General features: G+C 50.1%; 1 protein-coding gene across 2 annotated transcripts in view; it reads right to left on the bottom strand.

Annotated features, from left to right (window-relative positions):
• EXOC4 (exocyst complex component 4) overlaps positions 1-16,592 on the bottom strand; it is a 292,928-nt gene that overhangs the window by 10,625 nt on the left and 265,711 nt on the right. For both annotated transcript variants that reach the window (XM_048301012.1, XM_048301013.1), the window contains 2 exons: positions 13,471-13,649; positions 12,016-12,175 (listed from right to left, as the gene is read on the bottom strand). In XM_048301012.1, coding sequence (XP_048156969.1) covers positions 12,016-12,175; positions 13,471-13,649 — 339 coding nt within the window. The remainder of the gene's footprint in view (positions 1-12,015; positions 12,176-13,470; positions 13,650-16,592) is intronic.

The raw sequence follows: 16,592 nt of genomic DNA, 5'->3' as shown, positions 1-16,592 counted from the left end.
TGCTCTCTCAAAGGCTGCTTTGAGGGTGACAAGGATCAATGACCCCACCATGGTCCCCTCCAACCTTATCCATTCTGTGATTATGGGGCCAGAGGGAGGCTCCTTGTGTGTCCAACGGGATGGAGCCAACCCAGCAACAGCCATCCCACAAAACCATGGAATCACGGAAACACTGAGGTTGGAAAAGCCCTTTAAGATCATGAGGTCCAACCATTCCCAGCACTGCCAAGGCCACCACTGACCATGTCCCCAAAGTGCCACAGCCACAGGGATTTAAATCCCTCCAGGGATGGGGACTCCAGCACTGCCCTGGGCAACCCTCTGTCTGAAGAGATTTTTCCTAATGCTGATGCTCGCTGAGTAACTTCCCAGATTCCAGCCCTGAACCCCCTCCAGGGACAAAAGGCATCTTTTCCTGATGATTCCCAAAATCTGCACATTTTCCCTGAAGGAAATTTTCCATGAATTCATTTCCATGAATTCATTTTCCATGAATTTTCCTCAGCACCCCAGTTTTTACAGATGGCAGAAAAATTCACCCATTTCCCACGATGGGCTGGGCTTAGGAAAACAACCCGGGATCCGAAGGCACTGAATCCTACTAGAAAAGCCACGTTTTCCATCTTGCTTCTTCCCAATCCAAGCTGTTCCCCACCAAAGCATCAAACTTGTTCTTATTTGCACTTCTTCCCTTCTCCTCTTTGTTTTTCCCCACATGACAATGTGGAATCCGTGTCTGATCTACGACTTCTGTGCGCACTTGAGAGAGCCATTTCAGCTTTAGGTGTTAATGCACTTCTGTGTCATGAGGTGCCAGCTGAATTTCAGAGCTCTTCTGTATTATTTGAGCTCCAATCTGGAACACGAATTATAAAATATGAGGGGGAGCTTTACAGCCTTCAGTAAAATTCGAGTAAGAGAAGATACATTGCACATAATTTCCTGAATATATCTAAATGTCGACATCACACGTGCGTGTATTCAATGCACCGCTTTGGGTGGAATTATTTAAATAGCTCCCTAAAAAATAAGAATTGAGGCATTTGGACTTTACCTGACCGTGTGGATTTCTCCTGGCTACGAGGCCCATGTTCATTACAGGACAGATTTAATTGCTCCGTCAGAGTTTGTGTGTTGATATTCGACATCTGACGTGCGAAAGTTCAGGGACGCCAATCAGGCACGGTGCAGATGCCACTCTGCAAAATGTTCTCAGACAGTCTCCATCTGTCAGATATGGTAATCCCTGCTCCCCATCAATAATTCACCTCCTTTACTCCATGTTTCCCGCATTTGAGTCGGAATTTTTAATGTCAGCCTCAGCAGAGGCTCCACCTTGGATAGACGGCGTTGCCTGATCTGCATTCCCCGCTCATTCCTGCCCTGGAGCCTCTCGCCTTTGGCACTTCAAGAATCATCTCTCCGTTTATTTATTTATTTATTTACTTCAAAAATCACAGCTCTCCTTTTGGGCCATCTCATCTCACTCGGGGGTGGAAGTCAGAGGGTAATTATGGCAATCACACCAAAATCCAACTCAGATGGACCACGCCTTTGCCGGCAAAGCTCCTGGGGAACACCGTGGGGGAGGCTGAATCCCCCAAATAAGATGTTACTGCACAGCTGAAGAGGGAGGAAAGGGGAGCGGGGGAGGGGAGAAGATGATGTGCAACTGTTCCTCCATGGGTCAGAAAATGCTGAATGGCATCTTGTCCCCAGCTGACCCCATGGAGCCCATAAAACCTTGGTTACATCCCAAACTCTTTGCAGCCTTAAGTCCTTCAAGAGAATTAATTTAAAATGATGGAAAGCAACTTTTTACACAGTCCAGAGGTAGTGACAGGACAAAAGGAAAGTTTTAAGCTAAAAGAGGTGAGATTTAGATTTGATTTTAGGAGGAAAGGGTTTATTGTGAGGGTGGTGAGGCATTTGGAGCAACCTGGGATAGGGGAAAGTGTCCCTGACCATGGCAGGGGATGGGACTGGATGGGCTTTAGGGTCCCTTCCAACCCAAACCATTCCATGATTCTGTGATCCCAGAGCCAGGAGATGGCTGACAGTTGAGAACATTCCCTGGCATGAGGATAATTCCCCCCATAATCATCAATCCTTCAGCACCAGTGAGAAAGGAAGGTCCCCAGGTGCCCCCAGCAGCATCAGCTCCAGCTCTCAGCATTTCAAAGGTGGAAAAACCATCTTGGGACTTTCTTTGGCCAAGGAGAATAAACCCTGAAGATATGATAGCTGGGAATTTTACAGATCCCACCACCTGGAACGACCAGCACATCCCTAGGCACAGGTCCTTAGCAGAAGGTGAAGGACGAAACTCCTGATTGCAGAATGAAGTTGGTAGAAATCCTTATTTAGGATTATTTAGGATTATTTAGATTCACCAGCTGAACATGGGGCTTTGCACCAGGACTCACCACTAGCCCTGAGTTCACCAAAACCTCCAAACCAGACCAAAAGTCAATGAATTAAAGAACTTGGTGATTAAGGAAATGGAGGAATGTATCTCAATCTACCTGAATTCAAGTGTCCAGTGCAACCATTTCACCACCAGGGTCACCACTAACTCATGTCCCCAGGTGCCACATCCACATGGTTTTGAACTCTCCCAGGGATGGGGACTCCACCACTGCCCTGGGCAGCTGTGCCAGTGCTTTGCAGCCCTTTCTGGGGGGAAAAAATGTTCCTAAATCCAATCTAAACCTCCCGTGAATGACTTAAAGAGCTGGAACCCTGCTGCTCCTGGGCTACATCTGCTGACATCCCTGCTCCACCCCAATGCTGTGGCATGGCTTGACCCTGTTGGTCCTCTCACTTCTGCTATTCCCATCCTTTCCTCAGTTTCCCTTTTCCCTCCTCTATCCCACCAGGAATTGGCCCTGGGCCATCGCTCCTCCTCCTCCTCTCTTCTCTCACTTCGCAATCCCCGCTCCCAGACCTGGCCACGTCCTCACCGCCCCTTTGTGTCCCAACACTGACGTTTTCCTCCCTCCCAGCCATTCCCTGCCCGCTCCCACCCCTTCCAAGGGAAACATTTCTGGTTCCAGGGTGCATCAGCAGGTCAGAAAGCTTCACTCCTGGCTTAATCTAATGAAGAGAGAGAGAGAGAGAGAGAGAGACCTGTGGCAGATTTGACTGCGGAGCCCAGAGAAGTGACAAGCAGTGACTCCAGCACCCTCACTCAGCCCTGCTATCAGTTATCCCCGAGCTGATAACGGGGTCTGAGGCACTGCAGGTCCTAATGAGATCTGACTGACAGGGCAAAGCAATCTGCTCCTTCAGGCCTCATCCGTGTCTCTCTGGCCGTGGGGCTCGTGCTGGGAAGATGCTGCCTCCTGTGAAAAAGGTAGGACATTTTCCTAATTGCTTCCATTTGCAGGTGGGAGCCAGGCAATAGAGATGCATCTCCAGCTGACAATCCAATCTTTACCTTTCCCTCAGCTGCAGACAAATGCCTGGGATGGCTGCTCGTGACACACTGATGGGTCTTCCTCTTATTTTTTTTGTCATTTCTTTTTTTGTGTGTCACACAAATTCCCTTCTTAAAAAGCTGTCCTTTCCCTTAAAGCTGTTTGTTGGGAATTTCATCAGAACCTCCCAGAACAGCATCCAGCACAGAGCCCACCTTTAAGCACGGGAGAAAAAACCAGTTTCTAACCCAGACAGGAGATCCAAGGTTATTGGAGAGCTCAGACATGGAGCTCACATTCCCATACACTCACAGTGGGATCTGTTCCCATGGGATGGCTCTGGATGTTTGCTCAAGCTCAGTCTGAGGGTTGGGCTCTTCTCCCAAGTAGACAAAACAAGAAGGAACAGCCTCAAGTTGTGCCAGGGGAGGTTTAGGTTGGCTATCAGAGAAGGTTTCTTCCCCAAAAGGGTTTTCCAGCCTTGGTGGAGTCCCCATCCCTGGAAGGATTTCAAAGCCATGTGGATGTGGCACTTGGGGACAGGGGTCAGTGGTGACCTCGGCAGTGACAGGTAAAGAGTTGGACTTGATGATCTCCGAGGGCTTTTCCAACCCAAATGATTCTGGGATTCCAAATGAAGACGATCCAGTGAAGCCCATTCCGTGTGCTGGGAGCTGCTGCGCCTTGCTACTCTAAAGCAAAAAAACCCTTTAATGAAGGAAAACCAAGGGAATTCCCTCTTCTTCCTCACTTGGAGTTCCACTGGATCACATTTCCATCCCTGCACGCTGCTGCCTCTGTGCCTCCAGCCCAACCCCTCGTGTGGTGCTCAATGTGAGTTCCAGAGCCTGAAGCTGTGGAAGTGCAGGGAACGAGGGGAAGGTCCTTGGATTGGACAGAGAGAAGAGGATTTGCTGGAATGTTCCCACAGAAGTTTCAGAGCAAGCACACAAACAAAGCGGCTCTCTGGGCACATAAAATTCTGCTAAAGAGTGCTGGATCCATCACACAGAGGCTTTACCCCGACCTAAAAATAAGCTTTGACACTCATCCTTGTATTTCTGTGGGATGAAAAACCTTCCACGATCTGGACACCGTGGTGGAACGGCAATTTTGGCCTCCTGATCCAGACTTTAGACCTGGTCTAAGATTCTGCAGCCTGAGGGGCCTGTGGGGAAAGCCCTGTGACCTCTTCCCAGCCAAAACCTCTTCCCAACAAAACATCTTCCATGTTTCCTGTGGAAAATGAAGTGTAGGGAGAAACTGAAGTCCCCTCCAAGGCTGGGGACCCAGCAGAACTCCTTGTCCCACCCCTGAGCCGCGGCCAAAGTGTCCTGGGTGGGTTTCCCCAAGGATCCAGACCCCATTCCCGACCACGGACCGCATGGGTTTGCTCCACACTTTCACTGCCACCACCACCAACCCGAATCCTGTGCAAATAAAGCAAATGCCGGGAGCTCTCCGTGACTTCCCGGAGCCACCACGGAGATGACAGTGGCCGCCAGGACGGACACCTCCAGGATGTGCTTCCAAACCCCGGCCTGAAAAAAACCACCGCCCACCTCACGTTGCACAGGCCTGCATTAACAAAATGATCCAATTCCAGCTGCACAAGCAGAGTTTCCTGAACTCAGACCTTCTACGAGAGCAGTTCACAAGTAACTGGCCGGTGGCAAAGCGTCGTCGCCGAGGCCAAAATCACTAAAGGTGGAAAATAAGAACAACTTCCAGCAAGAAAAATCCCTTGCTTTTAATTACCATTAGCAATGCAGCATGACAGAGGGAGATAAACACACAGGCACCTACTCAAATAAGGAGCTTGGGAACACAAAGTAATTACTTTGATTTTTTTCCTTCCCCCGCCCCACCGACATTCAAAACTTATTAGTCTCCAGAAAGCACATATCAGCAAAAGACTGTCACCTCGGGGATAAATGAGGGATTTGTTTGTAATTCATTTCCAGGAGAATTTATCCTGATGGTTTTAAGACGGAGGAGGAACGCGCTCTGGCCAAACCAGACTTCTTAAAAATGTTTATTCCCATCTTCCCCAGCCAGTTCCCTGGAGATGGGAACGCCAGGTTTCTGCTGGCTGAGAAGTTCACCCCCATTGATTGTTTCTCTAACACACCACGAGCCGAGTGAGGAAAAGTCAATGAAGCCTCTCAGTTTTTCAGTCCATTTCCAGTTTAGCAAAATTGAATTAATCTCTTTACTCGGAGCAGCTCAGACATCCCCATCCAGGCAAAAAAAAAATCATTGCAGAGGCCACGAAAACCTCTCTTTAAAGGTTACAGAGCGAAGATTAAAAGCGCCTCCGGGAAGGGCTGAAATGCCTGATCAAAATAAAACATTGAGTCAACACTGCGAAGGCTGAGCAGGACTGGTGCCTTCCAGAGCCTGCTGATATTTTCAGATGCTTCCTCTGGCACTTGGAGCGATTCCTAAGGACAGTGGATGCTCCGTGACTTCCCATACCCAGCCTGGTCGGGGTGGAGGAAGTGCCGTGTTAATTTAGCCCCTACTCCAGTTACTCTGGGGTTACTACAGGGTGTAAAGCCTCAAGGGTTGTCCTGGGGAGGAATATTTGAGAGCAGCCCTGAGAAGAAGGACTGTGCACATCCATGGAGAAGAGCAGAGTCACATCTTCCAAAATCTCCTCTCCATCCTGTGCTGAGGAGCTGGGAGGCTTCAGCAAAGGACTTGGCCACTCCACAGCTTCCAGGAGCTTGTGAAGGACTGGAAAAGCTGAAAGTGTGGGAAACCTGGAGCAGGCACCTGGCTGAAAAGGCCAAAGGATCTGGGAAAGAGTCTGGAGCCCCAGGAGCAGCTGAGGGAGCTGGAAAGGGGCTCAGCCTGGAGCAAAGGAGGCTCGGGGGGACCTTGTGGCTCTGCACAAGTCCCTGACAGGAGGGGGCAGCCGGGGGGGTCGGGCTCTGCTCGCAGGGAACAGGGACAGGAGAGAGGGAACGGCCTCAGGCTGGGCCAGGGCAGGGGCAGGGTGGATACTGGGAAAAGTCCTTCCCCAAAAGGGCTGCCCAGGGCAGGGGTGGAGTCGCCGTTCCTGGAGGGATTTAAAGCCATGCGGATGTGGCACGTGGGGACATGGGGTCAGTGGTGGCCTTGGCAGTGCTGGGGGAACGGTTGGACTTTATCTCAGAGGGCTTTTCCAACCTAAACAATTCCATGATTCCAAATGTACTGAAAGCAGGGAGAGTCCCCAGTAAGTGCTGCGAAGGCACAGATTGGAGTCATCCTAAAACTCCTGGCAGCTGCAGATTTAAGTGGGAATTAAATCCCTGGATGGGGGATCTGTTCCAGGGAATTTTAATGATCCCATAACAGGGCGGCTCTTTGGGATGAAGGGGCAGCACCCGTCTGGGGAAGGGCCACACAGGGACCCTCCGATCCCCTAAATCCCCCTGGGGAAGCAGCAGGAGGAAGGGGAGGAGGAGGCCATCAAGCTGAGGGGTGGATCTTAATCCTCTGCGATCAGGATTTTTGGTTAATGCAGTGAAACCACTAATTACAGCTAATTAAACCTGCACTGAGATCAAAGCTCAGTGGAAACTACTACAGGGGGGAGCAAACAAGGCGGAAAAGAAAGGGAAAGAAAATGCGGATTTTGTTGTAAGCGAGTCCTTAATTGAAAACTAAAGCAGCCTTGTTAATTAAAAGCTGCAAACCCAAACAAGGACGTGCTCCAGACACACGAGTCCAGCCTGTGATGGAGACAACACAACTTTCCCATGCTGTCAGCAAAGGCAACCTTTTCCTCCAGAGCCTGGTCTGTCCCTGGATCCCCTGTAGGGAAGGGACTTCCTGGGATCCAGACTGTGAAGATTTGGGGATTTTACCTTTCACAATTCAGGCTATGAAGTGCAGGCATTAGAGTGCCCTGTTTATTGAGCTGACACGGGTTTTACTCAAACTGAATGATTTCAACACCCCAAGTTTAGTCCTGGCTTGAGAGCAGCTCCAAGGAGAACATCTGAGATACTTCCCTCACCCACAGGCAGCAGAGGAGCATCTCGGGAGTTCTGCAGAGACACCTGACACCGAACAAAGGGATCTGGGTCAGGATTTGCTGGACCTGATGCTCTCCACACACAAATCAAGCTCAAGGATGGCCCTCAGAGGAAGACTCCCTCCACCAGCTCCATGCTCGGGCAACCCAGGCACAACCACGGTATTTATCAAGAGTAAAATCAGCCAGAGAAGTAAGATTTGGCAATGAAAAGTCTTCCTCCCGAGCACTGGGATGTTTGAATGTTTCCCTTTCCCTCGGCAGCTCCCAGTAGATGGCAGCAGGTCCTTGCTGATTCCTCCTGCCCGGGACAGCCTTGTGCAGCGGGGAACAGCAGAAATCTGGGAATAATCCAAGAAAAAACTGCCCTGCCCGGCAGCCAGGGCAGGAGAGGAGCCCGGAGTGCCGAAGATGCACTCCAGGGCACTCCAGCCCTGGGATCCAACCCAGCAGTGACGCAGAGTTCGACACGAGTTTGATAAAAGCTCAAGCTCCAGCTGCGTCCTCCATCCTAAACTTTCACAGGATCATGGAATCATGGAATGCTTGGGGTGAGAAGGGATTTTAAGGATCATCCAGTCCCACCCCTGCCATGGGCAGGGACACCTTCCACTATTCCAGGCTGCTCCAAGCCCCATCCAACCTGGCCTTGGAATAAAGATGGGTTTGAGTAACGTGAGTGTTCCCCAGACCCATCGAGGTGCTGGAGCATGTGCAGGGAAGGGAACGGAGCTGGGAAGGGGCTGGAGCCCCAGGAGCAGCTGAGGGAGCTGGAAAGGGGCTCAGGCTGGAGCAAAGGAGGCTCAGGGGGGACCTTGTGGCTCTGCACAAGTCCCTGACAGGAGGGGGCAGCCGGGGGGGTCGGGCTCTGCTGCCAGGGAACAGGGACAGGAGAGAGGGAACGGCCTCAGGATGGGCCAGGGGAGGCTCAGGGTGGATATTGGGAAAATTCCTCCATGGAAACGGTGATTAAACATTGGCAGGGGCTGCCCAGGGAGGTTTGGAGTCCCCATGCCTGGAGGTGTCCAAGGAATTCCTGGAGGTGGCACTCGGTGCTCTGGGCCGGGGACAAGGTGGGGATTGGGCACAGCTTGGACTCGATGGTCCTGGAAATCTCTTCCAACCTCAATGATCCTGTGACTCCATGATTTGGGTTCACTGATGGCCAAACCAGGAACAAGTGGAGCTCTGATGGCTTCTCCCAACCCCATTTCCCCGGGAATTTCTCCAGAGCGGTCGGGATCCACCAGCAGTGACAACGAGGTGCCACATGTGCTACAGAAACGTCACAGCCAATATCCCTGGTAATGCCTTCAACAGCAGGAAAAGATTCCTGGTCCCTGCAGGAGGGGTAGCCATGGGAATAACGGGAATGGCAGCACAGGGAAAGCTCCAACTGATTCCCAGGTGTGGGGACATCTGTGGATCCCTCTGCTGCCGCCGCCTAAGGCAGGGAGGACGCTGAGACCCAGGGACAATGACAGCACTGCTCAGAAGCCTCCATTTCCGAGGTCACCGAGACACTTGTTAGAGAAAATGTTCCCATTTCGTCCCTGCCCTCTCCCTTCCCTTTGCAACCACCTCAATTCACTCTCCAGAACACTCAATTTTAACACTTGTATGACTCAGAGAGCCACTTTTTCCAATGATATTTTATTGAAGGGTAAGTCTGAAGCAGAATGCTCACCCTTTGTGACTACCCCTGATGAAATCTTCATAAAATCCAAGAGAATTCTGGATGGGGATAGAGGGAGAGGAGGAAAGAAGGCACAAGGGAGAAGACCTGAACAGAAATTCGAATTTGAAGCTTTTATTCCTCTCATGCCTTAAATCTAATTCTGGGTGTGAAACTTTGGAAGTTTGGAGGTGTTTGGAAGTCACGCTCAGTCCCAGAGTTTGCATGGATATTACCCAGGGAGAAAATCCAGCTTTTTCCTTAATAAAGTAGTGGAAGCCCCAACAACCTCCTGCACTTCTGCTGGCCTAGATACTGAACACACACAGGAGTGAAAAACCTATTAATATCTGTAGGAAATGTAGCAAATGCTACAAATCCTTTGTGACACCTCAGCAGCCAGGACCAGCCTGTTTCACCCTTTCTCCTGGTGGAAAAAACTCCTCACACCACTTGGCAATTTAATTTTTTTCAATGGAAACATGCTCCCAGCTCTGCTCTGTGATGCTCTGCCGAGACTTTCCCTGCCTTGAACTGAGAATCTTCACACAAAACTCATTTAAAATGTGTTTTCCCCTTCCTCCCAAAACAGCAAATGCTGGTGTTGTCACCTGCAGGTTACAGAGCTTTGGAAAAACGGGCTTTAAACAGCAAGAGCCTCATCAGGACCAAGAGGTGGTACCTGGGTTTGCTGTAAATCCTCCACGTGATTTTGGCTTCAGAGGAGAAAGGGCTTCCCCTTCCAGCTTCCCTGGTTGATATTTCTGCCTAAAGTCACTGAGCAGAGGAGAAAGGGGATGCCCAGTGCTCTTTGAGGCCCCTAAAAAGCCTCGAAGACATTATCAGAAGGGAAAAATAAAAGCAAAATCCAAAGCATGACACCCAGGAAAATCTTAAAGGACTTCTGGTCCTTTCTCAACTGCTCTGGTCTGTCCGACAAACTGGAGCACATCTGATTTCAAACAGGTTCACTTTGAGAAAAGGGAGCTGTTCCAGAATTCAGATGTAATGTGTGGAGAGGGGCTGTGTGGAGAGTGATGCACTGATTGTTAATTGAGGCTAATTGCTCCTTGAACCCTCAGTGTCAAGGGCACAGAAATATCCAGGCAGGGTTAGGAGTCTCCTGTCCCACTCACGATCCCCCAGCTCCCTGGGGAAGTGAGGCAGGGAGGGAATTTATCCCAGGAGGTGCAGGGGAAAGGAAGAGCAGGGGAGTGAGGATTTCTCCATCAGCTCTGCCACTGCTCCTGTACAGGAAAAAACCACTTGATCTTGAAAAAGGCAAAACTGAGAGTTCACCACAGCACAGAGCATTTACAGATTCCTGCCTGAGCCCTATCACAGAGGTACAAATCACTTTTATCCCAGCCTGATGTTGTTTTATACTTTCTGTTATGTTTATTTAATAGTTTGAGTAGACCTGGGTACGTGGAGTCCCTGGGGTGACGTGAGGAACTTGCTCAGGTGATTGTGAATTCAGGTGAGCAGGGCAGGGCTTGGAAGCACCAGAGCCTTGTTTATGTAAAAGGAGAATCTGGATAACAAACATTTAAACATTCAGGAGCCATCTGAAGAACTAAAGAATCAAACAGACTCCTCAGAGCACGGAATTACACCCCAAAAGAAAAGAGGGAGGTGATGCAGTCGTGAAAGCTACTAAGAAGTGTTGCTGAATGGATTTGATGGGAGGAAATCTGCACAAAGCTGCTGTGGGAGGGTGGGGGTCAGGCTCTTCCCCCAAGGAACAAGAGACAGGACACATGGAAATGGCCTCAAGTCATGGCAAGGGAAGTTTAGGTTGGATATTAGAAAAATTCCTTCACCACAGGGTGGTCATTTAAGAAAGAAAAGATTGAATTTGGGAAGTTTATTCCTTGGAGAATTACTAATTCATCTTTCTCCCTCCACCTCCTGCAGGCCTCAGCACTCACAACTTCCTCATGCCAATGCTGATAGGAAGAAATGAATTCAATAATGATCATTCCCCAGGTGAGATCCCAAATAAATGAGGCACTCAGTCACACTCTTCCTCATCCATGGGAATCCAAACTTCCCTCCTAATTCAGCCTTCACCAGCAGAGGCCAAATGATAGCACCAAGTTTTCCTGGTGGTGGTGGTGGCTCAGATCCAAGTGCCACACAAACCTCTCTCATTCGACCCCATTCCTTCATTTCCACGTTCCAGACCTTTCCTCTGGCTGTTCCTGGGCTCAGCTGTCCCCTCCTGACCCAGCTGCTGCCACAGAGCATCAGCTGAGGAGCTCCCTGTAGCCAGCCCTGAGTTCAGGTGCCAAAACCACTGCTCAGGGTTTGCCTTCACCCCTCTGCTTATTCCTCAATCTTCCTTGAGTGAATAAATCCCAAAATATGGCAGAAGTCTGCAGGGGGTCTGCCACACCCAGTTTTGGGTTTATTTTGCTGTTACTGCTATTTCAAGGTAACAGAACTCGAGGGAGATGTCCCTTCAAGCCAACCTGGATCTGGTGACCCTGAGCCTTCAACAAACCAAAATATTTCTCACCTGGGAATAAATCCAAGCCCCAGTTTTATCCAGTTTAAGTTCTACCCACTACCTTTCGAAGCTTTTTCTTGCCTGCGTTTTGGTCTTGGAGAAGCCCCAAGGAAGCACCAAGCGCAGACACTTTGGTGGGACCTCACACCAACCTCAACGGATCCACAGTTGGACTTGATGACCTTGGAGATCTTTCCTGACCTTAAAAATCCCTGGATTCGATGGTTTTATGTCCCACTGAATGTTGTTCAACCAAAGGAAAGCAAAAATTACCAGCATGTGTTGAACTCGACACCCACCCAGCCACCTGAGACTTTTGGAAGGAGCCACCTCTGCTCCTGTGGACACCAAAGGAGTGACAAACGCCGACGTTTCTGCTCACCTGGCGAAGTCCAGGTCAGCCTCACGGGACATGGTGATGTTGGTCAGGTTCTGCTGCAGGATGAAGATGTTCCTGCACATCTTCTTGATGCCGGACTCGCTGATGCGCTTGAAGTAGTGGGCGCCGTTGATGAGGATGCAGGAGATGAGGTGGCCCAAACCTGCGAGAGGGAAGAGATTTAGTGCTGATAATTCATGGTAAAACCCCAAAATGAGCACTGGTACGTGGTGCATGTGGGCTGGATCAAAGGATAAACGGATTCTACCTGGACATCCTCAGAAATCTTCATGGTGCAGTTTAAGACTTTCCTCCACGTTCCCTTCTTTAGTAAAACCACAAAACTGCCCCAAACCTCTGAGCTGTGTTATCACAACCTCTGATTTATGAACACAATGCCCCTTCCCTGTCTGGGGGAATGGATCACTGCGGCTCCTATAAAAACACAGGATTTTAATCTGTTATCCAGGGTGGTGTTTTCCCTGGTAAATTCAGTCTCCAGGAGCAGGAATGAGCTGTGTTTCAATGCACAACCCCTCTCTGATCAGCCTTGAACAGTTTCCTGTGTCTGAAGGATGTTAGAAGGACACAGCTGGGGGCTAAAGGACACAGCCACCCCCCAGACAATGAGGCATCCACTTGTGTCACATTACGAACAGCAAAACCCAAGCCTGGTTTACACTGCACAGGTCTGGGCAAGGCCAGAGGCCAAGTAAAAGTCTAAATTAAGGATTTATGTTCATCAACAGGCAGCGAATGTGGGGTATCTGTAAATCCCAGACCTGGGCTTAAGAGGTGCCTGCGATTAACGAGGACCATGAGTATGAATTTAAACTTCAACAGGATGTGAATGGTCCCCGTGGCTCTGTGTGGAGTCACTTCCCTCTTCTTGAACAAACAGGGAATCCTGGAATCCCAGAATCCCAGGATGGGTTGGGTTGGAAGGGACCTTAAAGCCCATCCAGTGCCACTCCTGCCATGGGCAGGGACACCTCCCACTGTCCCAGGCTGCTCCCAGCCCCAATGTCCAGCCTGGCCTTGGACACTGCCAGGGATCCAGGGGCAGCCCCAGCTGCTCTGGGAATTCCATTCCAGCCCCTGCCCACCCTCCCAGCCAGCAATTCCCAATTCCCAATCTCCCATCCAGCCCTGCCCTCTGGCACTGGGAAGCCATTCCCTGGCTCCTGTCCCTCCATGCCTTGGCCCCAGTCCCTCTGCAGCTCTCCTTGAGCCCCTTGAGGCCCTGCAAGGGGCTCTCAGCTCTCCCTGGAGCCTTCCCTTCTCCAGGGGAACATTCCCAGCTCTCCCAGCCAGTCAAACCCCACGTGGTTCTCACTCATCAACGTTCTGTAGGTGACAACAGCACCTCAGTCTGCTTTATCCCTGAAAGGAATCCCGTGGAGCTTTGGGATGAGAACAGAAAAGCCTTTATTAAGGAAGGACTGGGATGTGCCTGACCTTCGAAGATGTACTGGAACTTGTGCTGCTGCAGGCTGGCACTCATGGCCTCCTCGATGGCGCTGATGTCCTTGTTGAGCCGCACCACCAGGGGGTCGTAGTCCATGCTCTCTACGTTGGCCACGATGGCGTAATTCCCTTGTTTGGCCAGAGGGATCAGGTAGTGGAAACAGTGAACCCTGTGAGGCACGAGGGAGAAACACCACGATGCAACAAGCCCCACTTTAAAATATTTGTGGGGTGCAAAGCGGTTTTTTCCTTCCTCAAGCTGGTAAAAAAATAACTTCAGGAGATAGGCGGTGATGTCTGTGTTAAAGGCATCCTCCTCTTGGCATTGTCCATCTTCAGAGATGGATCCAACAGACCCTTGATGACAGATCTGACCTCCATCATCCCGCTGAATTTTCCCAGAATTCCCCAACTTCCCACACGATACCAATGCTCCAGTAGGAACTCCTTCCATGAAAACCTCGTAGCAGTGGTAACCGGCAGAATGGGTGAGCCGGGGGTCATGGAATGATTATTAAAATTCCAAGATCGTGCCTATTCCCAAGCATTTCACACTACTGCAACTCTTTCCTGTTCACCAATGTGCCCAACCATCATCCCTCCATGGAAGGAGAATTTCCGTGCAGTCAAATCCCATTAGGATTCTGCAAAAATTGTAATTAAGTCTTTTCTCTCAAAGCCAGAGAGGAAAGCGCTGTGTCCAGAAAATTCCATAGCAGAATGAAAAAATTCCACCCTTCTACTTTTGTAATCACTCAGTGGGGACAGGGTTTGGTTCTGCTTCCACCAGGAGAGGTTTAGATTGGATTTTAGGGAAAATTCCTTCATGGAAAGGGGTGTCCAGCCCTGCACAGGCTGCCCAGGGCAGGGCTGGAGTCCCCATCCCTGCAGGGATTTGAAAGCCATGTGGATGTGGCACTTGGGGACACGCCTTGGCAGTGCTGGGAATGGTTGGACCTCATGATCTTAAAGGTCTTTTCCAACCTAAATGATTCCACAACTCTGAAATTCAACTGCTAGTGGAACAAATCAAAGCCTGGGGGAGAATCTCTGGCATTTGGGGCATAACTCGGGATCAGCACGTGGAGATGGGAAGCTCACACCAGAGTGGCCCAAAGCTGTGAGTGAGATGTCCAGGCTTTCGTATTCCCTGGAGAACACCCTTGAGGTGTCCACCACAGGCAAGTCCAATTTAAGGCAATTCCCAGAGTAAATGCTTCTTATATATAATTTTATATATTATTTTTGAAATAAGAAAATCCTGTAACAGACATGAAGTAGTCTAAAATTTCATGGTTATTCCAACAAAAGATGTTTCCATTCCCAGGCTGGATGGGGCATGGAACAACCTGGGATAGTGGAAGGTGGCAGGGGATGATCTTGAAGGTCCTTTTCAACCCCAACCTCTCCAGGATTGTAGGACGTGATTCCATGGAATGGTGAATGATCTCAATGTGCCAAATGCTTCCACTAAGGAAGCAGATACAAAACCAAGGAGCAGGATCTCAGTGACCTCAGGGTCAAGTCCAGGGCTACTGGAGGAGGAGAAGACAATACCAACCTGCATCTGGAAGGAACAGGGGCTCTGAGGCAGGAGAAATGGGATAATGGTGTCAAATTCCCAAATCTACCAGGCTGTGTCTCCTCAGGCTGCACCTGCAGCAGCCAGAGGTGGGATAAATTCCCAAGCTCTTCCCAAAAGTGCTCTGAGTCCCTGCTGAAAGCACAGGGATTCCGTGGCTGAATTCCCACTGTGCTGTGCGCCTTGGAAATGGCACAGATCCAGGGAATGGGTGTAGGAACAGCAGAGAATCCTGCTAGGACAGGCACCAGAGGGACTGGGGTTGTTCTCTGCCACTGCAGGTGGTTGGAAATGCAGAGTGAGGGATCCAGGGAAGCTCCCACCTCCCTGGGGTTTTCCTCATGTCAGCATCTCTCCTCAATCCCTTCCACCCTTTGGACACAGGGATGTGGTTTGGTGAATTCGAAGCTCCGAACTCAGCTCCTGTTGGAAGCCCTGGAGGAGCTGGGCAATGCTCTGCTCTGAATTACAGCAGAATTTATCCCTAAATTCCATTTTAGGGATTTTTGCTTAACCCAAGTGTGACGAGAAGCCACAGAGGCCAGAAACCCATCCCACGAGTCTGGGTTACCTCGGGCATCACCTCGTGTTACAGCACAGCTGGAAAACTGCTCCATTTCCAGACTTCCACCACCTTTTCCTCGAATCCTTCTGAGCCCAGCAGATGATGGATGGCAGGATGAGGGAGTGCTGACAAGAATTAATGTGGATTTTTTTCCAGAGCTCCACACTGACTCCAGCAGAGTTCTGCCCATGCACACGGGGACACGGCGTGGCTCGGGATGTGTCACCAGAAAACAAACTGATGATCCATCAAATCTCTGACATCTCCTTCTATTTGATGCTTCAGAGCAAAGGGAAGCAATGGAAATATACCTGGCCTAAACAATTCTCCAGGGAAAAATGTCTTCCCAGCCCTGGAGTGGGCAGCTGGCAGCCTGAAGAGAGGGATTTGCTGCCTTTGATCTTTGAAAGTGAAGTCAGAGACTTCATGAAACTATCCAGCCCTTGGAAAAAATCCAGCTGGTTCCCTAGTTCCTGTTACTGTTGGAAAAAGTAGGAGGAGAAGCCCCTAATTGCAATAAAAAAAAAAAACCTGTGGAGACACCTGTTAGACCAGGAAAACACCACTGGGTTGTTTTGGAAGGACAAAGTCCCCCAGATCACGTTTTTCCTGGTCTCTGATCCATAATCATGGAATCACAGAGCGGTTTGGGTTGAAGGGACCTGCAAGATCATCCAGTGCCACCCCCGCTGTGGGCAGGGACACCTTCCACTAGCCCAGGTTGCTCTGACCTGGCCTTGGACACTTCCAGGGATCCAGGGGCAGCCACAGCTTCTCTGGGGCAACCCCTGCTAGGACCTCACCACACCCACATTAAGGAATTTCTTCCTAAATTCTTTTTTAGTTAGGATACAGACGTCCCCAGGAAATTCCACCTTTGGTGTCCTGCCTCCATCCCACAGTTGGCCACCCACAATTTGGTGATCCAGCATTTCTGGACATACCTTTGATGCTGTCATGGACAAG

The sequence above is a fragment of the Corvus hawaiiensis genome, chromosome 4 (assembly GCF_020740725.1).
Source record: "Corvus hawaiiensis isolate bCorHaw1 chromosome 4, bCorHaw1.pri.cur, whole genome shotgun sequence".
Taxonomy (NCBI): Eukaryota; Metazoa; Chordata; class Aves; order Passeriformes; family Corvidae; genus Corvus; species Corvus hawaiiensis.
Note: the sequence above shows the minus strand (reverse complement) of the source record. Positions and strands in the feature narration are given on the sequence as shown.